General features: G+C 44.6%; 1 protein-coding gene across 2 annotated transcripts; it reads left to right on the forward strand.

The window, feature by feature from the left end:
* The first annotated feature begins 1719 nt into the window (after positions 1–1719).
* Positions 1720–26459, forward strand: SCAMP5 (secretory carrier membrane protein 5). Of its 2 annotated transcripts, XR_014519277.1 has the most exons (8): positions 1720–2012; positions 11150–11216; positions 14886–15014; positions 16486–16642; positions 17438–17539; positions 18671–18788; positions 19477–24076; positions 24135–26459. XR_014519277.1 is itself a non-coding variant. In XM_083476023.1 (7 exons), exons 2-7 carry the CDS (start codon positions 11210–11212, stop codon positions 19669–19671), a joined length of 708 nt encoding a protein of 235 aa, XP_083332149.1. In that variant the 5' UTR covers positions 1720–2012; positions 11150–11209; the 3' UTR covers positions 19672–26459. The 2 variants fall into 2 exon arrangements, 1 of the variants encoding a protein (XP_083332149.1); XM_083476023.1 differs by having other exon boundaries at positions 19477–26459.
* The last annotated feature ends 1093 nt before the right edge of the window (positions 26460–27552 follow it).

The raw sequence follows: 27552 nt of genomic DNA on the forward strand, positions 1-27552 counted from the left end.
CAAATAGCAATGGTTTCAGTGTTACTACTTCTGCACAAATGTGTGTGTCTACTTTTCAATGAAGCTGCTTTGATTGCTTTCAAAGGTCATCTATAATACAAGGAGAAGCATTCTGAATTGCAGGGCGATAAGTTTTAGCAGCCCAATTTTAGGTCCTGCTTTCAGGCTTCCCACTTGCAACTGGTTGGCCGCTTTGAGAACAGATTGGTTGACTAGATGGGCCAGCAGCCTGATTCAGCAGACCCTTATGTTCTCGTTCCTGGTACAGCTTGTGAGGTAGAAATATGCAGTTGACAACACATCCAAATGTGATAGGAGAACACATACTTTCCATAGAGAGTGTGAAAAGTTTGCACCTTGGCACCTTTCACTAGGGCTGGGGAAAGGTCTCTGTCTCAGATCCTGTAGATCCACTGCCACATGTGGTGCTTACAGATTGAAGTTTACTGTGGAATCAGAGCTGCTCATGGATGTAAGTTTGTCACACTGTCTACATCAGGGGTCAGCAAACTTTTTCAGCAGGGGGCCGGTCCACTGTCCCTCAGACCTTGTGAGGGGCTGGACTATATTTTGAAAAATAATAATAAAAAAATCCTATGCCCCACAAATAACCCAGAGATGCATTTTAAACAAAAGCACACATTGTACTCATGTAAAAATACCAGGCAGCCCAGAGATGCATTTTAAATAAAAGGACACATTCTACTCATGTAAAAACACACTGATTCCCGGACCATCTGCTGGCCGGATTTAGAAGGCGATTGGGCCAGATCCGGCCCCTGGGCCTTAGTTTGCCTACCCATGGTTTACATGGTTGTAATTAGCCTGTTTGCTAAATCTACCCCAGGTTTTGTTTTTTTGTTTAAATCAGACTCAATTTCTGTAGTCATAAAAAACACAAGCAGGATAAAGAATGGATATTCAGCTTTAGTTTAGCCTTTCTGAAGATTGCCTGAATGGAGTTCATGGACTTCCAGTGGTCTGCAGACCACAGTTTGACAACTCTTTGCTTTATGTATGCCTGAGTTTGGACTGTATTTCCACTCTGAGCTGCAAAGTTTTGGTTAAGTTGAACAGGTGCATGTTTTTCTTCAGATTCATAGTAGTGCTCTTTAGATGGCAACATATGCCCATAGGCAGCTGGGCCAGGTTCAAGGCCCTTGTGTCACTGTACAAAGCCTGGGACAACCTGGGTCCAGGATACCTTAAGGACCACCTGAACCCTTAAATCTCAATCTGGTAACAGAGATAAGCGCTGTTAGTTGTCCCTTGTGTTATAGAGTCCTGACCAGCCTCAACCAGAAGTTGGCCATTTAGTGTTGCTGGTCCCATGTTGTGGAACACTCTTCCAGCAGAGATGTGGCAGGCACCCTCACTTTTGATATTCAGGTGTCTCTTGAACAGGTGTTTTATTTTTAATATAATGTTGACAGGCGGATGCAGCTTTTGAAACATTCAAACCTTGTTTAAAGTTCACCGTTTTCTTAAGTGGCCAGTCATTTTAATGAGTGTTCTGTACTGATCTTAATGTGTATGTTTTCTAAAAACGATGCCCTTCTATTGCTGTACTGCACCCTGATATTTTATGAGAGGGCATGGTTTTATAAATAAATGTGCACGTCAGAATGCGCTAAGCCAGCCCTTCTGCTTGGAGGGGGCTTGCTCATTCCGCTGAGCAGGCCCTGAAGTCCTCCTCCTGGTACTGTAGGCACCAGCAGCCTCGCATCTCCTCCGCCTTGCATCCTGGCTCCTCCTCTCCGGCTGCTCGCCGCACCCAGAGACGTTTCAGCACCGGGGACAGCGGCAGCATCTCCGCCTCCGCCCCGCCCCGCCCCTCTCTCATCCGCCGGAGCCACCCAGCCCTGGGTGCGTGCGGGGCGGGGGGAGGAGAAGGAGGATCGGAGGAACCTCGCGAGAGCTGCGGCCGCTGCAGCAGGAGGCGCCGGTGGGCGCTGCGGGTCAGGATCCGGGGGAGACGTTCGGCGGGGCCCGAGGACCGGGGCAGCGAAGCGGTGAGTCCTAAAAGCGGGGGATGGAGAAGGGCGGAGGCCTCGCCCGTTGGACGCCCGGGCAAAGAGGCCTCCTCCTTCCAGTCCGCTGCCCTCCCCGCGCTATGTTAGCGTGGTGCCTTCGGGGACATGGGGACGGGGTTGTGCTTATCTTTCCCCGGGGCCGGGCAATGTGGCCTTCAGTGCGATTTCCTGGAGAGGGTACGTGCAATGGAGCCTTTCCCCGGCGCGTCTCTTCCCCTCATTCCCCGCACTCCACCCTTGCAAAAAAAAAAAGGGGGGGGGGACCGTGGATCAGGGGAGCTACCTTTTGGCTTTCCCTTTTCTCTCCGAACCGTTGCAAGATGCATGCCCTGGACCCCGCTCCCTCCCCCCACAGGAGCGCCGTGCAAAAAGGAAAAAGGGATTAGAGGCAAAAGACTGTGCAGGTTCCATCCGCAAGCTGTAGACATTGATGGTGCTGGTGGGGAGCGCGGGTTCCTTCATTTTGAGGCCTTCCGGTAGATGAGTGCCTGTGCTTAGTGTGTGTAAACTGTTCTGCTCTATATGGGTTATATTTATGTAAAACGGTAAGTTCCTTCTCTTCCCACCCCTCCTTCAATGAGTGCATGAGTGTGCAAAGATATTCCAACAGAGACAAAATGTGTTTGCAGAGTGACCTCAGCTATGGTATTGTAGAACCAAGGGCTTTGCTGAACTCCATCCAATCAGCATCTTCCCTAAGGCAGTTGTCCTCTTCCACGGTTAACCCTGAACATTTCAAATTTTGTGGGTTACATCTCCACTATGCCAAAACCAAATGACTGCCAGTTAACGCCACAGAAGTAAGCAAGATTTACTTTCAATAGGTAGATAATAGGATGGTGCTGTCAGAGAGTTTAAGGGCAGGTTTGTGTTGGGGAGGAGTTATATGCATTAAGAAGGCCTTAGTAAGTGTGTGTGTGTGTGATATGTAATGATTTTGGTTGAACATTAGGAGGAACTTCTTGATGGTAAGAGCAGTTGCCCAATGAAAGCAATGACCTGGGCAGGTGTGTTCTCCATGGCTGGAGGTCTTCAAGCAGAGGCAGAACAGTCATCTGCTGGAGATGCTTCAGCTCTGGATTCTTTAACTGAGCAGGAAGTTGGATAAGATCACCTAGATTCTGTATTATCCAGGGTCACAGCTCAGTGGTAGAGCTTCAGTTTTGCATGCAGAAATTCCCAGGTTCAGTCCCTGGCATCTTCAGGTAGGTCAAGGAGACATCCCTGCCTGAAACCTTGGAGAACCTCTGCCAGTCTCATAGGCAATATGGAGCTGGGTGGACCAATGGTTGACTCAGGGCTCACCCAGACTCCCTTTTGTGCTGTGTTTCCAGGTACAGGTCTGGACTTTAAAGCTTCATGTCCAAGTGGTATTTTTTTGTCCTGGCGTTTTCCTTGGGAAAATTCACATTTTGGCACTGAATTGAAGCAAACAGCAGTCAAATTTTCTGTGGATTGCCATTTGGTCTGATTCAGTGGTAGAATGTGAGGTTCCCTGCGGAAAGTGTTGGGACAAAAACAAACAAACCCCTGGCCGGATACAGAGCTTTAAAGCATGGACCTGTTCCTGGAAAGCACAGTGCAAAAGGAAGTCAGGATGAGCCCTCAGTATAAGGCAGCATCCTGCACCATACCTTTAAAGTACATTCAGAGCACATCTCCTGTCCTCAGGAATCCTGGGGATTGTAGTTTACCCTTCACTGTGCTACAATTCCTATCACCCTTAACAAACTACAGTTCTCAGGATTCTTTGTGATGTGTGTGCTTTGGATGTGCTTTAAAGGTCTGGTGTGTGCACAGCCTGTGTTGACCTTCTCTTATGCATCATTTCTCGCTTGGAATCTTGGCTGCAAATGCATCCAAAGCCAGGGACTTGATACATAATCTCGTCACCTTTATGATGTGGCTGCTCAAGTACAAGGTTCATTTCTTTCAAGCTGATTCTTCCGTTTTTGCTGACAGAGGCCTAGGATGTGTGGCTAACCTAAACATATTGTTGTTCAAGGCAAGCCTATCCAGATGCTTAGAAATGCTTATGTGAATTTTGATCTGTTTTAGTATTTTAACTTTATTTCTGTTTATAGTATTGTATTCCCCCCCTGATTTTCTTGTTGTTATCTTTTTGTAAATCACTTTGAGACTTGTTTGGTTTGTCACAATCAAGTGGTGTACAAAATTTATGAAATAAATAAATAAAAATAATGATATAACTGTCTAACAGTGTTATTTAGTACAGAACGGGGGACTTGAACATACCAGTTAGTTGTTTTTTAAAAAATGATATTTATTGAAAAAAGAATTTTTTAAAGAAAAAAGACAAAAAAACAAAAACAGACGAAAACAGAAAAAGAGAAAATAAAAATAAAGCCAACATTTTCACATTCTCCACTTTCATTACCTTCTTTCCATGACCTCCTCCTCCTCCCATCTCCTGTATCTTAATTAATAATTATCACAGCAAATCCTTTCCATAATTCATAATATTCTGTCATTGCATTACCTTGCTCTATTTTCATCTTATTTTATAAAAAAACCTTAAAACTTAAAACTTAAATCTTATTTTTACCAACTTCTCATAACCATTACCTTTTTACCTAATTCTTTAAACATTTTTTACAAGAGCCAAGTAATTTCATTTCAGCATTTTCCCAACGTTCATCAATTTTATACAACATTCCTAATGATAAAAAAAGAAATAAAAACAATCCAATCTTCTTCCAGCGTCCCCTCACCCTGGTCCCGGGATTGTCAGTCCTTTTTATCCCATGAACATACCAGTTAGTACAGGTCAACAAACCTAGGTAGCTGCCTTATGCTGAATCAAGCATTGGCACTTCTAACACAAGGCTGACCTGCACTTACATCTCTGTACTTTCTAGGCATGGTCTATGCTTATAGCTCCCATTCCCAACCAAGCAACATTTGCAGGGCACCAGGTTGGGGAAGGTTAGTGTAGGATGAGGTTTTCTTTGGGAAAGTCATTCAGATGGACCCATTCTCACAAAATATAAACAATTGATTCCTGGGGACTTCAAAAATTGGCTTGAGGATCAATGTACTTGTGTATATGTAGAAAGAAAACAAAAACGGTATTATTTTATAACTAGATTTCATCTCCCAGAAGTATGGGCATTTATTTGCATTAGAAAGAGAGACAGTAATAAGCAGAGAGGAACCCTCAGAGAGAGAAACAACCATAAACTCCTTAGGGTAGATGTTCAGGCTCCATTCAACTGCAAATGGCAGATAATGTTTTGCATGAAGATGGGGCTTCTATTATTTATAAGGTCAAAAATGTTGGGTCCAACCAATGCTGAAATATCTGCTTAGGTTGGACTGAAGTCCTAAAATATGCACAAGCTCTTCAGTCCAATCCTTTGTATGTTTATTTGTCCTCCTGAGATGAACGGCAGTTGAGTGTGCATCAATCAGTTTGAAACCCAGCCTAGGGGTATTGCATTTGGAAATTAGGTAGCAGCAGAGTCTGCCTTTCTCAGCTGGAAAATGAAATGCCTTTTTTATTATTTCTCGGACACAAGGCTACCTGGTGTTCCTTCACATTAATCAAAATAGGGTCTACTCTCAGTGGTGCAGCTGGCATTTTAGAGTTCTTCCTTGGTGGCACCATATCAGGCGAAGCGCCATAGCTTCTTCATAGAGCATTTAGATGACCTGAGGTTCAATCCCTGGCATCTCTGGATAGGCCCATGAAAGACTGCTGTCTGAAACCCTGGAGAGCCACCGTCAGGATGGACAGTACTGAGCTAAGTGGATCAGTGGACTGACAGTTCAATGCAGCTTCCTCTGTTCCCAATCCAGTGACCTGGCTGGAAGCAGAGAGGCTGCTGTCACCTGTAATATGATAACAGCAGAATTTGTGGGCATTTGCAGATTATTGTCTTACACTTTTGAGTGGTGGCGAATGTATATGGAGGTTTCTATGCTGTAGCTATTGTAGAGCTGGAAGAGGTGCAGAAATCACAATCCAAATGATTAAGATGGCAGAACATGTTTCCAGTTAGGCAAGTTGAGACTTTCTAGCTTAAAGAGAAAGAATATTAAGTGGAATATGACCATGGTCTACAAAGTTATGAGGTGGTGTGGGGAAAGAGAGAGAAAACTTAACTCTCGTTCCACAACATCCATAAAATTAATGAGTGGAAATTGCAGGGAAGCCAACTTTGGTTAAATTCCAGGAGAAACTTCCATCGGAAAGGGATGTAGTCACCTGTCTTGCATGCAGGAGATCCCAGGTTCAATCAATCCCCAGCATCTCTAAGTCGGGCTGGGAAAGATTCCTTACCTGAAACCCTGGAGAGCCGATACTGAGCTAAATGGACCAATTGGCCTGACTCACTATAAGGCAGATTCTTATGGCCAGAGCTGATTTCAGAGTTGGAGGCAGAGGGGCAGGAGACAGTTTTGTTGGCAAGAACCAGGCACCCCCTTCCTTGGTGGGATTAGATGCACCCACTCAGAACAGATACGTGCACACTCAGCAGTCTCGTATGACAAGAGTCCCCCCTGAGTGAGCTCACCCCATCCTTTCTTTAATAACTTGACACAAGGGATGTGTCAACTCTTGGGATATCTGTGTAATTTCCATTTGGTTATGAACCACTTGCCTTGTTTGTGCATCTTGGAACCTTGACCTCTGGACCCCCTGCTTCCTACTGAGCCTTTACCACTATTAGCATGGGAAGTTATCTCTTCCTCACTTACAAGTAAGAGTCGCTGCCAACATGCTTTGGGATAGGGTCCTGACAGTGATTTGTTATATGGCAGCTTTCCCATGCAGCCTGTTCACATTTTAAGATTCTGAAAATGCCCATCTGCCCAAGGCTTGGTATTTATTCCAGCCTTTCCCAACCCTGGTGTCCTCTATATGTTGTTGGATTCCTGCACCCATCAGTTGCAGCAAGCAGGGCTAATGGTCACAAGGGATGGGTTCAAATACAGGGGTACCTCGGGTTAAGTACTTAATTCGTTCCGGAGGTCCGTTCTTAACCTGAAACTGTTCTTAATCTGAAACACCACTTTAGCTAATGGGGCCTCCTGCTGTTGCTGCGCTGCTGGAGCACGATTTCTGTTCTCATCCTGAAGCAAAGTTCTTAACCTGAGGTACTATTTCTGGGTTAGTGGAGTCTGTAACCTGAAGCGTATATAACCTGAAGCATATGTAACCTGAGGTACCACTGTAGTGATTCAGGGAAGAAAATTTCACAGTGCTTTATTTTTCCTTGGGAAATATCCCATTTCTTAAGTTTATTAGTAACAGTGAATGGAGTCTAAGTGAAAATACCTCATTAGACAAACCTGGCAGTTTCAAAGTGTTTAGCTTTGTTTATTAAATGCAGTTTGAATAAACATGCTAGATTAGATCATTCCTTCGTCCACCAGTGAGGAACCTCCAACCTATTGGCTTAATTAGGCCCAGCAAAGGTCACAGTTGGGTCCCCCAGGCCATTTCCCCCCAACCACACTCACCTGCCCCACACCTTACATATGTGATGCCAGGTGTGGGGCAGGTAAATATTTGCCTGCAAATGAGCAATTGGGAACTTAAACTTTTCTCCTGATCATGTCTTGTTTTGAATTGATTTAACACCTGTATTCCATTTCTTGGTGAGTGGCACTCACTGACAGCACTGCGAGACCTGCTGGGATTGGCTGCACTAGGGAGTTTCCTACTGGGAACTTTCTAGCACAGCTGATGGGAGTTACTCTTGCAACTGCCAATTTGGGGAGGAAAAATGTCCATTTGCAAGAGCATTTTGATACAAATCACCCCTGTAAACTGACATTAAAAGGGCACACCATAACTGCCAATCAGCTGCTTGGGGGTTACAGCAAGCCTCACTGAATGCATTCTCTCAACCCAAATAAGCTGATTAGCCCATCTTCAAAGGGGTCCAATCAGTTGGTTAGTGAGTCCCTCTAAAGTTGTCACCTAATAAGATGATTGGAGGTGATTGACAGGGCTGCAGCCCAATCCATCTTCTAAAGGTGGCCTGGGGGTCTGCCCCACTGGTCAGATTCCCTTCCCCACCCCTGCTCAGAATCATTTCCTGCAAACTGAAAATTTCCCTATGCAACTTTGACATTTTTCAGAAAAGACACATCACTTGGGTTCTAGTCCAAAACATTGGGCTGGTATCAGGTTGGGACAGCCTCCCTTGTTGCATTTATGGAACACTCTCCCCAAGAAAGCTTCCCTGGCACTGAATTTAACATCCTTTCGGCACCAAGAGAAGGCACCTTATTTGCTTTGGCTTTTGTCAAAAGCCACTTAATGCTAATTTTGTTTTTGTTTTTGCTTATTGTTTTGTGCTAGCTTTAATATGGTTGTCATTAGTTTTTAAGTGTTAATTGCAAAGTAGGGTGTGACATTAAAACATTTAAGTAAATAAATGAAACGGAAACATTAGTCCTCGGAAAGATCTGTAGATGGTTTTTCATGCTAATCAATGTAATGTATAAGTTCAAATCTGAGAACCAGTTCTGAAAACATTTAGTATGGGATAAGCACATATAAGTACCATATTTTTCCGTGTATAAGACTAGGGTTTTTTTTGCCAAACAATTAGGTTTAAAATTGGGGCTTGTCTTATACACGGGTAGTGCTGAGGGGTGTTTTCTTAATTTGGAGTCCCCTTAATTTGGAGTCTTATACATGGAAAAAATACAGGATTTGCATATTTTGGTTCTGTCATCCCCCTCTCTCCCACAGTATCTTCTTTTCTTCTGGTGTATATTTTGGAAAATTGCTGTTTGCCCCTCTGTCTATTCTCTATACATTCAGACACCTCTTGAGGTGTAGACACCAAACTTGGCATGATGGTTTCTGAGATCAAGGGGCAGGTTTTTGTGTGTATATTTTGAATCAAGATAGTGGATCGAACCTTTCAAAATGGCATTGATTTGTGTACCTCTTAAGTTATTGTTAACTGTCATGCGGCCTACTGGACGAATCCTCTTCAGAGGAGGACCTGGCACTCCCCAAAGCACATGTTACAGAGGAGCAAGCTGGGCCATTGGGCAGTAAGACAGTGGAGGCCAATCTGGGACCTTTAGGGGTCACAGCACCTCAATTTTTCCACAAGACACAGAGGGCCCCTACACAGAATTGGAGGTGGGAGCTGAGCTATCACCATGTCCATGAACTGATTAGCCATGAAGCTGTTTGGGGTAACCTTTGGCCAGTCTTTAAGCCTAGCTTACTTCACAAAGTTGTTGTGAGAATACAGTGGTACCTCAGGTTACATACGCTTCAGGTTACAGACTCTGCTAACCCAGAAATAGTACCTCGGGTTAAGAACTTTGCTTCAGGATGAGAACAGAAATCGTGCTCCAGTGGCGCGGTGGCAGCAGGAGGCCCCATAGCTAAAGTGGTGCTTCTGTTTGGTTTGGTTTGTTAAGAACAGTTTCAGGTTAAGAACGGACCTTCGGAACTAATTAAGTACTTAACCCGAGGTACCACTGTAGAAGGAGAAAGTGCTGTGTAACCTCCTTGAGCTCCTTGGAAGAAAGACGTATCAGTGGAATCAAATGAAACAATAGAATTGCAAAGAGGATTCAAACCATGGTTTGCAATCCTGGTTTGTGCAGACCTTGTGCAGAAGACTCTAAGCTTAGCATAGGTGTATCTGTGCACCATACATTTAAAGAACATACAATAGTTCCAACAAAGAATCCTGGGAACTGTAGTTTGTTCAGGAAGTGCTAGGCATTGTGGCTCTGTGTGGGTAAACTACAGTTCCCAGTATTCTCTGGAGGAAGCCTTAAGTATATGGTGTTTATGCAGCTATAGAGTCACCTGCTTTAAGTCCTTGGGAATGCACCAAACCAATACCTAATCAATGCAAGAAAACAGGGAGATAATCCCCTATGAGGAACAATGCATTCTGCTATATTTTCATCTTGATGTCATAAGGCAGAAGCTTGGATTTTTTGGATACATCCTTCAGAAAAGCCAAAGTCTGGGACTGTAGTGCCACTACAGTCAAGCTGGCTGTCCTTGTAGATCTATTCTGGCTCTTCCTGTCCAGGTCTGCATCTGTGGATTAGAGAGTAGTGTGGGTCAGTGTAGGTCACTCATAGGTTACTCAGGAAGAGCCAAAGGCTAAGTATGTCTGTCCTACATTGTGGAACCTTTTTTAACTTCTTAGGCTAAAGCCGGTTTGTTTAGCAACACAGGCTTCTGCTGGACGCTGGCTATGGATACCTCTAACAGCTTTGCCTGTCAGTTGCTAGTCAGATCTTTCCAATTTATCTACTTAGGAAAGGGATTCTAATTGACTGGGATAGAATAGGAAGATGAGCACAATTATTATTGCACCGTTAAATGTATATTCCCCCTGCCTGTTTCTCCCAAAGGAGCCCAGGGCGGCAAATACATCAGGCTTAAAATAGCTAAGAAGGCCTTACTCTTTATATAATGGTTTGGAAATAAATGTGGCCTTCCAGGCTTCTATATCTGGTTCCCTGGGAATTCTCTCCATGCCGTACCTATTAATGGCCCTCCTTTGCCCCCCAAGTGGTTTTGCATGGTTGGAATATGTCCTTGGAATAACGTCTCTCGTTTGTCTGGAGACTAGAGAGGAGTGTGTGGACAAACTATAAACTTTGCATTCATTTCTCCACCCACATTTGTGTCTGGCCCTGTCCACCACTGGCCTGTGGCTCTAAGAAGCTTGCCCAGAAGGTAACGTGGCCCTCAGCTGGAAAAAAGTTCCCCACCCCGATTTACATTGATCTTAAGTTTACTGAGGTGGTGATGCTTTTGTTTCGAGTTGTGCCAAGCCACTGCAAATGTTCCCTTGGATTTTGAGCCAGCAAAGGAAGCAAATTGCACAATTAGCCCTGGTCTATCAGAAGTGGAAAGGCTTGCATGTCAAGGACATGTTTATCTCATGTCTCTTGCTTTAACATCATATCTGTTGTCATTGAAGTCTTGGGAGCCCACACAAGTCATAAAGCTAGCCCAGTACTTGATTGTTTCTCTCAAACAAGCAGGAAGTGCGTGGCTCCAAACAGATACAAATAAGTCCAGTGTCATCTGGTGGCAAAACTATATAATGATGCTATCCACATAACTGTTCCCTGATTTCTTTCAGCTTTATTGGTGCTGTGACAAGTTCTTCTGTCTATCTGTGGAATAAAGACTGAGCGACATCATGGGAGGTAAGATGACAGTAAGATTTCCTTGTGTGAGGAAAAGCTTTCATTGTGTTAGGAACTGATGCTCTGAGCAAGGCCTGATTCTATCAACACTTTTTATCCTGGGACAGTAGTTTGTATATTCCCATGTTCCAGCCTGAACTGGGAGGATGAAGTGAGTCAAGACTTGATGACAAGATCAGTACTCCTGAGACGCCTGTGTTCGACACAGCGGCAACTTTTGATGGACAGAGCTCCCACTTTCATAGCAATTCACAGTGCTGATCTGTCAGTGGTCTGCCAATGGCCAAAAATAGACAGCAATAAGTGGGACCAGTCTAGAGATGCCCGTCTGTTGCTTCACAGAAATCTCCAGTCACAACTTCTTGTACTCATCAAAGATATCTGGACTTTGAAAAGAATAAGTAGTGGAGATTATTGGCCCCATATGAATGCAAACCATCCTAGTATTCCACTAGGATCGTCTAATAATCAGTGAAGCCTGGCCAAATGGTGCAAAATTTGGCTTTTTTGATTTGTCCTCCAAATAATCGTACTTAAGTGATAATGTTCTCTGAAATTGCCAATACTAATAGCTTTTCATACTAAGCCTCTATAGAGAGGCCCTTTAGATATTTCCAGTATTTAGAGATTAATAGTCTCGCAGCCATTAAAAAGCCAACTTTTGCTTTGACTATATTTGTTCTGGTTGCCCCAAATACTTAGCAGTGTCAGGTAGGGCACTGGTAATAAGTTTTGTGCTCTTATTTGGTTAATTTCAGGAAACACAGATTTTGTTGCAGTCTTGAATCCTGTTGTTCAAGGCAGCCAGCTAGCCATGCTTTCTTTCAGGATATTCAATCTCCCTCTTCCTCTGCCCCACTACAGCTTCTGTTTCAGTGTATCTGAAGAAGTGTGCATGCACACGAAAGCTCATACCAAGAACTAACTTAGTTGGTCTTTAAGGTGCTACTGGAAGGAATTTTTTTATTCCCACTACAGCAGTCAGCCAACATTCCATTCCCACAGAGCATGCTTGCGGGACTCTTCCCCCAACATTTTTCTTTTCTTGTAGATTTGTGTGTGTGTTTGTACTTCCACACACCTTGGGATTCCACTGAGTCTCCGGTATGCCCCACGGAGAGCCTCAAGGTCCATAAATAGCAACACCCTAGTGGTCCCGGGCCCTAAGGAAGTTAGATTAGCTTCAACCAGAGCCAGGGCCTTTTCAACACTGGCTCCGGCCTGGTGGAACGCTCTGCCTCATGAGACCAGGGCCCTGCGGGATCTGATTTCTTTCCGCAGGGCCTGTAAGACAGAGTTGTTCCGCCTGGCCTTTGGCTTGGAGCCAATTTGATTCCCTCCCTCTCTTTCTTTTTTCTTTTCCTTTCTCCTCCTGCGATGAGGCTACATTTTAATATTTTAATGTTCCAATATTTTAATGTTGTATTTTAATTTTGTTTTTAAGTTGTAATCATTCAACTTGTTTTTATTATTGCTTGTTAGCCGCCCTGAGCCCGGCCTTGGCTGGGGAGGGCGGGCTATAAATAAAAATTATTATTATGCCTCTCTCTTGTGTGTAGATGGTGCTGTTCTGACTGCACAAGAGTCCACACTCAGAGAAGGAGATTGCCATGAGTATATGCCAGGGATAGCCAATGTGGTCGCTTCCCATTGTTGTTGACTCCCCATCATCCCTGGCCATTGACCATGTTAGCTGGGACTGGTGGGAGCTGGAAGCCAAGAACATCTGGGGGATGCTACATTAGCTGTCACTGATATGTAGAATGGTCTATGGCAGAAGTCACCCACAATTCCTCAGTGATGTAGAGTTACAGCAAGGGCTGTTTGCAAAAGGGCTTTCAAATAGCCCTGTGTTGAACCTTGCTTCAGGAGCAGAAAGCAGTTTCCATTGAAAATGCTGTTAAAATGGACAAGAAAGGCCTATCTATATTAGCAAGTGTTTCAGTGGAAATCACTTCCTCCTCCTTCCTCCATTCGTGAGCAGTGGAAGCATGCCTTGCTCCAGCAAAGGAACCACCAGCAGTTCATTTTCAGCTCCCAACTGTTCATTTGAAGCCATATGAATACCAGTCCCACACCTAACATCACCTATAATGTCAGGTGTGGAGGGGGGAAGAGGCCAAACTGGTACCCCTGGCAGGTGTACCAGGGGGCGTAGCCTGTGAACCAGAGGTTCCCCACCCTTGATGTAGATGGAAAGCAGCCCAATTATACACTCTGGATTTTGATTTCATAAGGAAGGCTTCCAGAGTTTTTAATGGTACTCATCACTGGAATGCTAGTGGTCCCTTTTCTGTATGTCAGTCTCCCTTCCTCTTTGACCTGAAGGTCACCCAAATGAGCCTTTTATATTATTGTGGCTGTTATCAGTCCCACGAACCCCAGAGCACCAAGAGAGGGAGAAAGAGTTCCTCTCACTGTACATAGTTCTATAGACCTCTGTCATTTCTCTGCCCTCCCTACCCTCTAATCAATATGTTATGCTGTTGATCATAAATGTATTTTCTTGGAAGTTAAGCCAAATCTGCCATTAGGCAGAAGGGCTGTTGACTCAGACCTGGGATATCATTGTCATTCATTTAATTTATTATTGGATTTTTACTGCTGGGAGGTGATGGCATTAAACAGTGCCATTTAGATTTTATATCTAAAGTGCTAAATTGTCTTTGGCAGGCCCTTCTTAGGAATAAATCCTCTTTCTACAGGTTCACCTCCAGGCAAATGTTCTTAGGATTGCATATTGAACTGCTCCTGTTCACCTCAAGCAAATTGTCACAAATAATAATAAAACAAATTGTCACAGCTCATTATCTGGGGATTCTGAATAATTAATTTAGTCATCACAACCAGTAATGGTTTGTTAGAATGTCCTCTTCTCTCTGCTCCCCCACTGTCTGGGGCATCAGCTTCTGTGTTATCTTTGTCACAGAACAGGTGCATAGGAGGCTGCTAACTTTATCTGTATGTAAAGTGTGCATTGGGGATGGGGGACAGACCAAAAGAGAAGTATTTAAATGATTAATGGAACTGTTCTTGGGAGCAGAATGGGGAGTTCTTTTTTAGAAAATGCAGTCTGAACCACATTTCAAACTACTGTACATTTGCACTCACATTCTCATGGACAAAGTAAGTTCAGAGGATCTGCAATATGGCTAGTTGAAAGTTGCAATGCTGTAATGATCAAGAGTCTCAGCTGTACGCCAGGAAGTCCCTCAGTCTGAACATACGAAATCACTGAGTGACTCAAGGCAAGCTGTTCTTTCTCTGCTTTTTGCTTATAACAGGGGTTGGGAACTTGGCACTCTATATATTGTTGGACTCCAACACCTATTGGAGTGTGGCTAAGGACCATGTGAACGCTAGTTCAGCAACGTATGGGAAGCCACAGAATGCCCATCCCTTGCCTATAGTATTTTCACAGTAGGGTTGTTACAAGAGTGGCAGAGATATTTGCTGGGTTCAGACATAATGGCAATACAGTGATTTATTTTTGCTAAGCCATTGTTGTTTAATGTGGTTAGTGTAAGCCACGGTTTTGTGCCTAGCTTTTGTATACAATCATTGTGTTCAAAAGTGTTGAACCATTTGGAAACGGCTCTGCTTGAATATTGAATATTACTTGCGGAGGGAAATGGAAAAGAAACAACTTGCCTTCTGTTTTTCTTGCAGAAAGAATGAACAATTTCCCTCCTCTCCCTCGTTTCATCCCATTGAAACCGTGCTTTTACCAGGATTTTGATGAGGAAATCCCACCCCTACACCGAACCACAGTCAAACGTCTTTACTACCTCTGGATGTGTAAGTTGTGGAGGTTGGAGGGTTAAGAGGGCAAGCCAGCATTCCAGTCGGTGTAAGTGAGGAAGCATGGACCAGAAGTAGTAAGGGACCCACTCTTTCATTTCCCTTTCCACAAATCTGAATTTTAAATTTTAATTTATTTTCAATATTGATAGAATTTTTTTTTGGCCAGAGAGGCAGAATTAGGCTCACAATGCGGAATGTGGGGCTCCTGGCAGATATGAGCTACCAACCTTAGCCTTGGGGGACCTCCAACAGATATACCCTGAAAGATCCTGGATATCGAAGGCATCAGGTGGTCATAAAGGCATCGTGGACTCAAGTTGTTAAAGGTTTTGTAAATTAAGACAAGAACTTGACCTTGGCCTGGTAACATATGGGCAGTCTGCAAGATTTTAAGCACTGGAGTGATGTGGTGTCAATAGTCTCTCTGCCATTTTGTTGTCTAATTGCTATTTAAGAAAAGGGCAACAATGGCTGAAGAAAAGAGACATCAGACATTAAAAAGTTCCCTAAATAGAGCTGCCTTCAGATGTCTTCTAAAAGTCAGATAGCTGTTTATTTCCTTGACATCTGATGGGAGGGTGTTCCACAGGGCGGGTGCCACTACTGAGAAGGCTCTCTGCCTGGTTCCCTGTAACTTCACATCTCTCAGTGAGGGAACCTTCAGAAGGCCCTTAGAGCTGGACCTCAGTGTCCGGGCTGAATGATGGGGGTGGAGACACTCCTTCAGGTATACTGGGCCAAGGCAACAATTTTTGTGTCTAGATTTACACCTTTTGAGATATGGCAATCCTAGGTTATTATTTGTAGACATATGTGTGGAACCAAGTCCAGATAGAGTATTAATTCTTCAGATCTGGACAAAAGGTTTTGGCCAGCATGAAACAGTTTTCCAGTCCCAGCCTTCATCTTTGTTCCTGGTTTCTGTTTCTATTAAGGGCCAACTCAGTCGTCAGTGTAGTCTCAAAATATTTAATAAAAACAATTTAAAACAACAACAGTGTAGGTAGTTGTTGACTGTTAAGAGGGTAGATTTATTTGGTTCCTTTTTGTTGTTGTTCTACTCCTTTGTCTCTCTTCCTTGCCTTTCCCAAAGGGAATGTGAGAAACCTGACATGGGGCACTTCCAGACGATGTGTGTTTATAGAACATTCATACTGATTTGTTTGTAAAAGATTTGGGAGGCGGCTAGGTTCCTGTCATTTTGGAGAAGTGGGTTTGTTGGGCAAGGCCTCTAACTCAGCTTTAATTGCGTAACCTGAATTTGCCAGCATGTGGTTGAATCATACCTGAAAATAGCTATGGTCTGGAAACACCCTTAGAAAATCGTGGAGGTGGCACTTATTATTCTTCATTGAAGCTCTGAACTCATTTATCTTTCCCATTCTCAGCTTGTCCAGCTCTTGCTGTGTGATCTGCTACTTTTGCTCCTCTCTCTGTGTGTCTCTTTCGATAAATGTGTTTGCAGTGAATAGCATCACCTTGGCAGTGAATCTGATTGGTTGCCTTGCGTGGATGATCGGAGGTGGTGGAGCAGTTAACTTTGGACTGGCAATTCTCTGGCTCATTCTCTTTACGCCTTGCTCCTATGTCTGCTGGTTTAGACCCATTTACAAAGCCTTCAAGTAAGTGATAGGCACAGCTTCTCTGTCTCTCTCTCTCATTCTCCAGCCCCACCCCAGTGTGCTCCTCAGTTCTTTTGGCTAGGTCCTACTGCACAAAAGGGGAATCCATGACTTCCACTTGTTGTTGGACTCCCAACTCCCATCAGCCCCAGCTAGCCTGATCAACGGTGTGGGATGATGGGCATTATAGTCCGACAACATCTGGAAGGCCACAGATTTCCCATCCCAGTAGCCCCTCCATATCCACCCATTTCCTAGTTGCTGTTTTATTCTCCTGTGCACAGATATTCTAACCCGTGGTGGTCTCCAGCTTCTACCACACATTTCTGCTTCTGTAGTTCTTGCCTGCGAATCACATCACCCTTCCTTCTCTTATCCATTCCCACCCATGACTTTAAGCCATGTGTCTGATCACTATCACTATAAGGAAAGGCAGTGTGGCAGTATGTCCTCTCCATTTCCAAGCAGTGCTAGTCATCTTCAGTGTGTGTTCGATGTTCTTAGGCATGCAGAAATGGGGGAAAGCTTTTTAAAATTAGCACTGCAAATTAATGCTAGCTTGGCCATCCTTTCACTGTTAACCCATTAATAAATAGGTGCTTTCCTTCCTGTCTTTTCCTGGAGGCTGCTTACATCCTAGCTGGGTCATCTTGTTTGGTGACAGGTCTCTTTTCAAAGTACGGGAGAGCACTCTCTCTTCCCTTTTGAGTCTTGACTGCTGGTGGGAGACCTGCCTAGTGGTTGGACTGGTTGTCAGTGGAGGAAGCAACAATGATGGGCTCTTTTCTTTTGTAGGACAGACAGCTCCTTCAGCTTCATGGCTTTCTTCTTCACCTTCATGGCTCAGCTGGTGATCAGCATCATCCAGGCAGTCGGAATCCCTGGCTGGGGAGTCTGGTAAGTTGGACATCTAAGGTGTTAACAAGAGCAGCCACCCACTTAAAATAAATATTTAGGCAATTAACTGTATGGCCTAGATCAGGGATAGGGAACTGCCCTATGATCTCGTTAGCTGGAGATGCCGGGGATTGAATGCCCTTTTTGTCCTTCATACCTGCTGTGTAGGAGAGGGGAAGGTGGCTGCTGAATGATTGAAGCAGGGTTTTGAGCTCTAAGGCCAACTGTAAGGCAAGTTTCTGCTCTATAACCAACCCATAGCATTTGTTTTTATCCTCTCTTCCATTTTATTTCTTAACGCCTTTTAGTGCTTTGTTTTGTAGTTTTAATTTATTGTTTTATCCCATTGTTTTATTGTTCTAACTCCCCTAAACTGTGAGGCTGCATGGAGCTGGGCTGGGCTGAGCACTTTGCTAGGCAGTGCCAAACGCAAGGTCGAACCAAAGTTTACAAGATACTTGTTATAAATTAAGGAAGAGAAACATCTTGATTATCAGAACTGTTGACGAGCCCAGGTGGCAGCTGCAGAGAGTCTTCAAAACACTCCCTTCTGCTGGATGGCACTGACGCCGGACTCATAAATTCAAAGCCACCACATTTGGAGATAATTGATTTCTGCAAACTGCCGACAAATAATCATAATTATTATGTTACTTACTAGAAAGAACTGCAAAGTTCTGGGAATTATGCCAGATTCGTTAATCAGCTCCCCAGAACCCTGAAGGAGACAGCAAAATCACACATTATTTTCCCCAAAAGGAGGGGGGTAAGAGGGAGCTGAATGAGTTAATTCTAGATGAGGCCATTCCTCCTCCTTGCACTGTTCTGGACTGGTCAACTCATCTTAAAGGGCTCCAACAAGATTCTGAAAATATTAACTACCCATCAAGCCTGGCTCAATAACTGGCCTTAGCTGAGAAATCCTATAAGGCAAATATAATTGATATAACGACCCAGAGGCCACCTTCTGAGCTTGGATCCTGGGACCTTCTGCATGCAAAGCAGGCTCTCTGCCACTGCACTATGACCTTTCTCCAGGTTATGACTCAAAGGAGTGGTTCTGAGTGGTGGCAGTAGCAGCACCATAGCTTCCTCACAATGTTTCCTCTCCCTCTCATTGTTTCTCTGCAGCGGCTGGATTGCAGCAATATCTTTCTTTGGGACGAACGTGGGGTCAGCTGTCGTGATGCTCATCCCCACCATCATGTTCACAGCCATGTCTGTCTTCTCCTTCATTGCCCTCAGTATGGTAAGACGTGGGAAAGGTTTTACATGGGAATGCTACATAGATATATCTCACACTCTATTGGCTGAGAATGCCCAGGAGACTCCTGCTGGCTGATCCTTCTGTTTCCAAGGGCCAGAGTTGACATGACTGCGTTCACACAAGTGACGTGCAGTGTGCATGGATTTTGATTGGCATATACCAGTCACCAAGAAGCTGCTTCTTACATTTTTTTCCTGTGTGCACCTCACACCTATATATTTAATGTGTGCCTCAGAAGTATCTGTCCATGTACTTGGAGAATCTTGGGCAGCCACTAGCAAGATTCAGGACAGAGAAAAGAAAGAACTTCTTCACATGGTGCACAGTTAAACTACGGATGATCACCAACTTGAATTAAAAGAGTATTATACAGTTTCATGGAGAATAAAGGCTTATCAATGGGTACTCAGAATACTAGTTACTTGGATTCAGAAGTGGGGAGAGTGCTGTTGCACTCAGGCCCTGCTTGCAGGCTTCCCATGGGCGTCTGGTGAAAGCAGGATGCTGACTAGATGGGCCCTTGGCCTGATCCAGCAGAGCTCTTCTGATGTTTGATGGCTACATGATTTCCCCAAGAAACGACCATGAGCTTGGCTCCTTTGTTTGTCCTTCCAAGGCTAAACTGAAAAAGGTGATGAACGACCCTGTTTTACTTTTCCCCCCACTCCAGGTCCATAAATTTTACCGGGGAAGCGGTGGGAGTATCAGCAAAGCGCAAGAGGAATGGACGACGGGAGCCTGGAAGAACCCCCACGTGCAGCAGGCAGCTCAGAACGTGGCGGTCGGTGCTGCCCAGGGAGCCATGATGCCACACGAGACGCAGTATTCGGCCACTCCTAACTATAACTACCCCAATGACATGTGAGGTGTGACCTTCCCCACCCAACTAGAACTTCCCGAGTGAGATGTGAACCTGAGAGGGTTGTGACTTGAAGTGGGCAGGAAGAACTGGAGGAGAGCGTGTGTGTTTCTCTGTGTATGTAAATTCCACTGTATAGAAGGGTTGGCGCAGGGCGGGCTGTATAATAGCCTCCTTGATGGGATGGAGGCATGTCAAAATTGTTATTCTTCCTCCTCCACCCTTTGACTTTGTTCTAGGATAATTGTCCTTGGAGATAATTTGTTCTCTCTCTCCCACTCCCCCCAATCTGAAGAAGCTGTTGCGTTGACATGCAGGACTATTGTGTCGTGCTGTAGTGACTGTACATGTGTGTGCTGGTCTCCCTTCCCCTTTTGTGAAACAATGTACAGTGGTGGTTTTTAAATTTTACTGTGTTGGTAGATGATATTATAGCTGCATCAGCCGGGGTGAGCGTGGAGAGCCCAAACATTCAAGAGCTGCTAAAGGGACACTCTGGGGGTTTCATGAATAACCCAGTTCACAATAGCTGCCGGTTGCAAGAACTTTGTCGGGTTCATTCTGTCTCAGCTATTTGCAACTTATACTGTATAGAACAGGGTTAGGGAGCCTTTGACCCTTTGGGTGTTATGGTCTCCAACTCCCATCAGCCCCGGCCAGCATGGTCAGAGATGATGGGCATAGTAATCCAAAACCTGGGGGGGCTGCATGTTTCTGACGTAGGGCATTGCTGGCTTATTAGCATTTAAACCCTGCTTTTTTTCACACCCTCTCTCCACTCTCAAAACCAGAGCTCAACCTTTTCATTCCATGCTGATCCACCAGAGGTTACCACTTACTTTAACGTGCGGTATTATAAACAGGTCCATTTACTCCTCCGATGTATCGATAGGAAGGCAGTGCTAGTGCGTGGCTCAAAAAACAAAGTTGTGAGCAGTGCTGTAGAGCTGCCCTTTTTGAACTGGAGCAGACCTCTGTGTTCAGTGTGAACCACATTCCAAACATGCCCCCAACCCCAGAAGCCCCATACCTAGAATCATGGAGAGGATCTTGTTCCCTTCTGGACAAGCTTTTGAGGGCCATGTGCTGGTGGTGTGCAGGGCCAGAGGAAAATCAAGTGGAGCTATGAACGCCTGTGTTACTTTTGTACAGCAGGCTAGTTTCTCTCTGCCTTCCATCTAGACAAGAGTTCAATCAGAGTTCAAGACACATTCCAGCCAGTCAAAATCATGAATTGTGTGTGTGTGTGTGTGTGTGTGTGTGTGTGTGTAACAGGGTCAAGTGAGGGGTGTTGCCTGGGGGAAGGGCCAAAAGGCCTGAGGTTCCCCACCCCTGTTGTGTGGGCCATATAGATCAAGCCCCTGCTTGATGCCACAAACCCAGATGTAGAGCATCACCAACTGGTGGTTGTTCAACTTGTGCTCGAAGACCTCTGGTCAGCGAGAGCCTCCCCCCAACCAGGCAATTGGTTCCATGACCTCATAATTTTACGGAGACTGAGAGAAGATATGATAGCCATAGTCAAATATATGAAGAACTATTGCGTGGAAGATGGAGCAAGCTTGTTTTCTCCTGCTCTGGTGGGTAGGACTTAAACAATTGGATTCAAGCTACAAGAAAGGAAATTCCGACTACTTATCAAGGACAATTTTCTGACAGTAAGAGCTGTGTGACAGGTCTCCTGCAGGAGGTTGTGGACTCTCCTTCCTTGGAGGTTTTTAGGCAGAGGTTGGATGGCCATCAGTCATGGATGCTTTAGCTGAGATTCCTACATTGCAGGGGGTTAGACTAGAGGGCCCTTGGCATCCTTCAAACTCTACAATTCTATGCGAGCCAGTGTGGTGTAGTGGTTAAGAGCGGTAGACTCGTAATCTGGTGAACCGGGTTCACATCTCTGCTCCTCCACATGCAGCTGCTGGGTGACCTTGGGCCAGTCACACTTCTCTGAAGTCTCTCAGCCCCACTCACCTCACAGAGTGTTTGTTGTGGGGAAGGAAGGGAAAGGAGAATGTTAGCTGCTTTGAAACTCCTTCGGTTAGTGATAAAGCGGGATATCAAACCCAAATTCTTCTTCTTCTATGAACAACGTTCCAAATTCCATTGGCTCACTAATACACGGCAATTCTCAACTAAATATAAAGAGTGGCATTTTTTCTTTCCTTGGCCAAACCATTGTAGTATAATTCCTAATGTTTCTGAATTGTCTGGTGGTGCCAGAAGGCCCAACATCCAGAAATTGTATTTTCATTGATTTTTATCAGTGTTTCCACAGAGCCGCAAGGCTGCTCTATGGATTTTTGTTTTTTAAAAAAACATGCAGGCACAGAAGATGCTTCTGTATAGAAATTAATGTGAAGCTTGTCTATAACAGGCTGTCTTGTGTGGAGAGCCATCACACATGGACAAACACTTTTCGGAACATGGAAGCCTCTACTGCATCCTGAGCAGACCTTCACTTCCACCTCCAATGCTTTTTCTTGATCTGAGTATGGATCTTGTATTTTATCTTGTATTTTAACTCACCCTGAGATCTATGGAGGAAGGGCAGCATGTAAATTTAATTAATAAAAATAAAATAACCAATAATGTGGCAACTCATTCTGGTTTCCTTGGCCAACACACCCTCTTCCCCATCATATCCAACATCAGAACATAGGAAGCTGGTTCATACCAAGTCTGGCCATTGGTTCACTGGCTCAGTATAGCCCACACTGACTGGCAGCCACTCCCAGTCTCCAAGGTATCAGCTAGGGGTCTCTCCCAGCCCTACTGGGAGATGCTGGGGGTTCAACCTGGGACCTTCTGCATGCAAAGCAGGTGTTCTGCCACACTCATGGTCCTTCCCATGGTGAAATACAGTGCTACACCTGAACAGGAAATATAACCCAGGTAGGAGGCAGAGGGTCATGTCTGCAGGCCCTGCTCCCGGTGCCCCCCATGGACCCTGCCCCTCCTCCCCACGGTTCCCAACCTTTGCATGTTGAGCTGGAAAGATCTGGTGGGTGACTTCTACTTGCACTTGGCTCCTCCTGATCTTCCCAGGTCAACGCAGGAAGAATGTAGGGACTGAGTGGATAAGGATGGAGTTTTTGGGAGATGGGTTCACCATATTCACCCCCTTGCTCATTAAGTGGGTTGGTACCCATGGTGCTTGAACAGGGCTATTGTTTGTTTGCTTTATGGGATTGTGTGCTTTGAATAAGAGAACGTGATATTCCCTGGTGTTCAAGTGGCTGTGAAGTATGTTTATGCCTTCCTCTGCCCCTGCGTCTTACCTTGCTGTATTCTCTGTTGCTAGATCATGACTGTTTGGCCTCACAAGTGTGTGTGTGCATTCAGGGTTTATTAAAGATTGGCAGTTCCACTGAATCAGAGACACTTAAAAGAGTCTTGTCTGCCTTCAGAACTTAATGTAGACTTCTGGCAAGAGTAGATTATTTTCACCTTAATTTTGGTGGGTCCTCCAGAATGGAGTTATTGTATGGGCAGCCATTCTCTTTGGCTACCTGCAGCAACTTCTTCCTCTATTGTGTTAGATCTAATAAAAGTGGGCTAATCCCGTAGGATTAGAGACCACCAAAGAAGAATGCTTTCAAAACTCGTTCAGATTGGTGGTGTGCTTTTCCTTCCTTCTTGAAGCTTTTTACTTCCTTTTCTTCCCTCACCTCCATCACCTGCAATTTCCTCCTTCTGCTTCACAAGAGCATATTCCCTGCTCCTGTGTTGGTTCTGTGAAATGGGTTAATGTATGTGTTGGTGGGGCAGGGGGGGAAGCAGCAAGGGTTTTTAAACTCTGCTATTTTTAAGCATCCCTGTAGAAGTCCACCCACCTCCTCAGTGCATGCCTGTTTCTCTCGTTAAAAACTGCAAAGGCCGGCCTGTTCTCAAAGATGGGAAGCCAGCTTTTGTCATTCTGAGCAGATGGAATCAGTTGGAACAGCTTGGCCTCTGTTCATCTTGCTCATCAGTCGGAGGAGTCAGACTTGAGAAATTCAGGGAGCTCTGCTTTCAAATGCAGCAACAAGAAGGGGGTAACTTGCTTCCCATTGAGTGTGCCTGGCAGTGCCCTGTAATGATCCTTGCAGCTCTGGGATTAGAGAAGTTGGTCGAGTCTGTGAAGGGAATGGGGGGACAATGTGGTTTGAAGATGATCTGTAGCTCTTGATCCCCAAGAGGGAAAATGCCCTTCAGGTATACATGATGAGCAATTCTCTCTGCAGTGGTGAATTTGTGTTGAGGAAGTATTACTTCAGCTTGCACGTAAGGGCTCATAAACTTGGATCTTGAATGGTAGACTCATAAGGAGTTGTAAGGGACCTCAAAATCACCTAGTTCAGCCCTCTGCCATTATTATTATTATTGTGGATAGCTCAGCTGGTAGAGCATGGGACTCTTATTCTCAGGGTCGTGGGTTTGAGCCCCACGAGGGTCTTCTAATTCCACCCCCTGCATTGCATTGCGGGGGGTAGGATTAGAAGACCCTCGTGGCCCCTTCCAACTTTACAATTCTGTGATTCTATTATTTTACATGACTATCTCTCACTTCCTCTCTGGAGCGCAAGGTGGCACACACAGTTCTCCCCCTCTCCATTTCAATCCTCACAACAACCCTGTGAGGTAGGATAGGTTGAGAGATTGTGACTGGCCTGAGGTCACTCAGTGAACTTCATGGCTGAGTGGGGAATTTGAACCCTAGTCTCCCAGGCCCCAGCCCATTACTCTAACCAGCACAGTATTTGAAGATGGCTATCACATCACCTCTTAATTGTCTCCTCTCCTGCTAGAGATGCCCAACTCCTTCGAACTTTCCTTGAAGGACTTGGTCTCCAGGCCTCTAGCCATCTTTCTTGCCCACCTCTGGACATGCTCTGTTTATCAGTATCCTCTGCAGTCCCTAGAACTGAACACGGTACTTCAGATTCAGGTAGGTAGCTGTGTTGGTCTGATGCAGTCGAAAAATAATAATTAAATATGCTACTTTTAATAATTAAATTAAATTAAATTAAATTGTGAGAGCCAGTGTGGTGTAGTAGTTAATCTGGTGAACCAGGTTCGTGTCTCTGCTCCTCCACATGCAGCTGCTGGGTGACCTTGGGCCAGTCATACTTCTCTGAAGTCTCTCAGCCCTCACAGAATGTTTGTTGTGGGGGAGGAAGGGAAAGGAGAATGTTAGCCGCTTTGAGACTCCTTCGGGTAGTGATAAAGCCGGGATATCAGATCCAAACTCTTCTTCTTCTACTGGACAATTTTTTATTTTTTCCTGACAGTACTTCAAGTAAATGTTCCTCCTTTAAAAAAAGGAAAAAAAATCCCTGTACATGGAAAGCAAGCAGTGAGAAAGCTAAGCTAGAATTTATCTCCCTGATGTGCTAGTTTTCTTCATGTAGGGATGTTGTTGTTTTTGAATGGAGGGGCTTTCCATCATGTGAAATCCCACCCGCAGCTGGAAGTAATACAGTCCCATCCCAGGTTGACCAGCTTGGTGATAACAGGACCCAAATGATATCAGCTCCAGGGTGGGTGTGTTAGCATCTATCCTTCCTTGTTCACAGGTTTTGTTGTAAGCCAAAAACGGCAGGCGCGTTTTTAGTACAGATAAATCTTGTGCCCAAACTGCATCTCAGGGATTCTAGGCTAGAGAATTTGTTCATTCTCTGTGGCTCTCCCAAATGGAGACCATGCAAGTGGGGAATGACTGTGGGCTCTGTGCCAGCCAGCATGCTGTTTGCAGGGATTGGGGAAAGCCTCCTTGAGATGGTTTGGAGAAGAGGTGCGTGGAGCTGAACCAGAAAGGATACCCCTAGTGTCAGAGACAATGTAACTGTGAATAACAGTGGCCAGGGAACAAGAGTGAGTGAGTTCTGTTGTATTCATGTCTTGCTAGTGGGGTTTTCATATGCATCTGGCTTTGTCGCTGTGAGAACAGGATGCTGGCCTTTGGTCTCATCCAGCAGGGCTCTTCTGCTTGTGGTGTCCCATCACCTCACCTGCAATTACATATTGTTCCATTGCTTGCTGTCATCTCCCAGCACCTATGGTAAGCCATAGGTGACTTCTCCTGTATTCACAAACCTCATGCACCAAACCTCACTGTTACCAGCACCAGCTTCTGTCCATCTGTCCTGACGTTTAGCTTCCCATTGCTTTTTCCTCCTTAGTTGGATTCTGGCTTCTTGTCCCCCAAGGCCATCTTGCAGCTGCATTTCCAGCGTCCACTGTGTGCTGAAATGTGGTAGCACCAACAGGCCTTGAATCGTAGCCTGGAAGTAGTGGGTGTTGCTTATGGGCTGCCACTTGAGACAGTAACGTCTTAGAAGGGTTTTCATTTGCTGGCTGCTGATGGCTGGACTGAGTTACTCATGGAAAAAAATTCAATCTGATAGGGAACAATTGTGGGCTGAATGCATTTGTAATAATTTATTTTTCAGAAAGGGAATATAATGGCTTCTAATCATTGTGCACTGAATTCTTGTGAGTTTCCCTTGCTTAGGCAGGGCAGAGGTTTCTCCTCCGCTGAGCTCCTGTTTGGTAAAGAAGAGAGAGACACTGGCGATCCTGTTCTGCATTTCTTTTCAGAGACTCCTCAAATAGCTGTGGTGCCATAAGTAATCATCTCAATGTATCTAATTCACAACAGAGTTTTTAAACAAATGTTATATAGAGAACAAATGGGGAAAGCAAGGGATGGGGTTTTTAAATATGGGGACCACTTGTGATTATTCAGTCATTCCATGTCTGTCCCTGATGAAATGGTGTCAACCTGGAGACTAATTAATAAAACAAATTATATCAAATGTTGTGCTTTTGGTTTGGTTTTGTATTGTGATGGTGCATCACCACAAAAAAAAATGTGTGCATTGTTGGAGAAGAATTCATCGGAAAGAAAATGGCAAGAGAAAAGAGGAGTCAGATGGAGAGATGGTGAAGAGGAATACAAAAATGTTCGAGAAATTGATATGAGAGAGAGGGAGAGACTGACAGATAGCTGTGACAGGCAAGAAAGTGGGTGGATATAGATTCTTGCATGGGTTGCTAATTGGGTGAGTAGTCAGCAAGTGTATGGTTGCAGGGCTGGGGGAGGAGGTTTTTATAGTGTGCAGTTGGAAAGCTGATAATGTGCAGTTTGAAAAATGGGGGAATTAGACACATTAGGTTTATGTGTTTATTAAGCACTTAAAAACAGGCAACATCAGGAACAGCATGTACACAAATTACATAAGGGTAGCATGCCTTCAGTATCCATTCTTAAAACAAAATACCCTGGCAATATTGAAACACCTTAATTTAGACCATCTTCATTTTCAAACAGGTAATCCTTTGCATCTTTGTAAATACTTTTAAAATACCCCATGCCTTTTAGTTACTTAACTAACACAGTTTCATAAGCTAATCATCGCTGAGTATTAGATCAGTTCACAAGTTTATTGTTCTAGCCAAAGGCCATGACATACAATAGTACCAATAATAACAATACAGAACATATACCCATAACAGAAACCAGCATCCATTATGTAAGAGAGTGAAGACACATAGAAACCAATTTGCCAAAATCTAGCTTGATTTCAAATTAAACCTCCAAATCACCGCAACAATTTATAGCGATTTTAGCTAACTCCTTTTCCCTGAAGTTTTTTTTGCAGTTTTCGCATAGAGTCACTGTGTGTTACAAAGCTATTATTGTCACTCAAAAAACCCTGAACCATTTCTGCCAAGGTGTACCTGCCTGTTTGTGAACAAAGGTTTCAGAAAGCGATCTTTGGGATCTCAATATAAGGGGCAGGTTAACAGATAATGATGTATTCCACCCAAGGTTAACCACAAATACAAAGTCTGCCTGCATACAGGACCTTGTTGTAGCAGCCATCCAAGACTGCAGTGGACATCACT

This window comes from Podarcis liolepis (genome assembly GCF_965112155.1).
Source record: "Podarcis liolepis genome assembly, chromosome: 14".
Classification (NCBI taxonomy): domain Eukaryota; kingdom Metazoa; phylum Chordata; class Lepidosauria; order Squamata; family Lacertidae; genus Podarcis; species Podarcis liolepis.

Excerpts from the sequence above, each read along its gene's own strand:
- SCAMP5 (XM_083476023.1), top strand. Across the intron at positions 16,643-17,437 it reads CCCATTTACAAAGCCTTCAA|GACAGACAGCTCCTTCAGCT; the intron begins GTAAGTGATAGG and ends TTTCTTTTGTAG. Across the intron at positions 18,789-19,476 it reads CCTTCATTGCCCTCAGTATG|GTCCATAAATTTTACCGGGG; the intron begins GTAAGACGTGGG and ends CCCCCACTCCAG.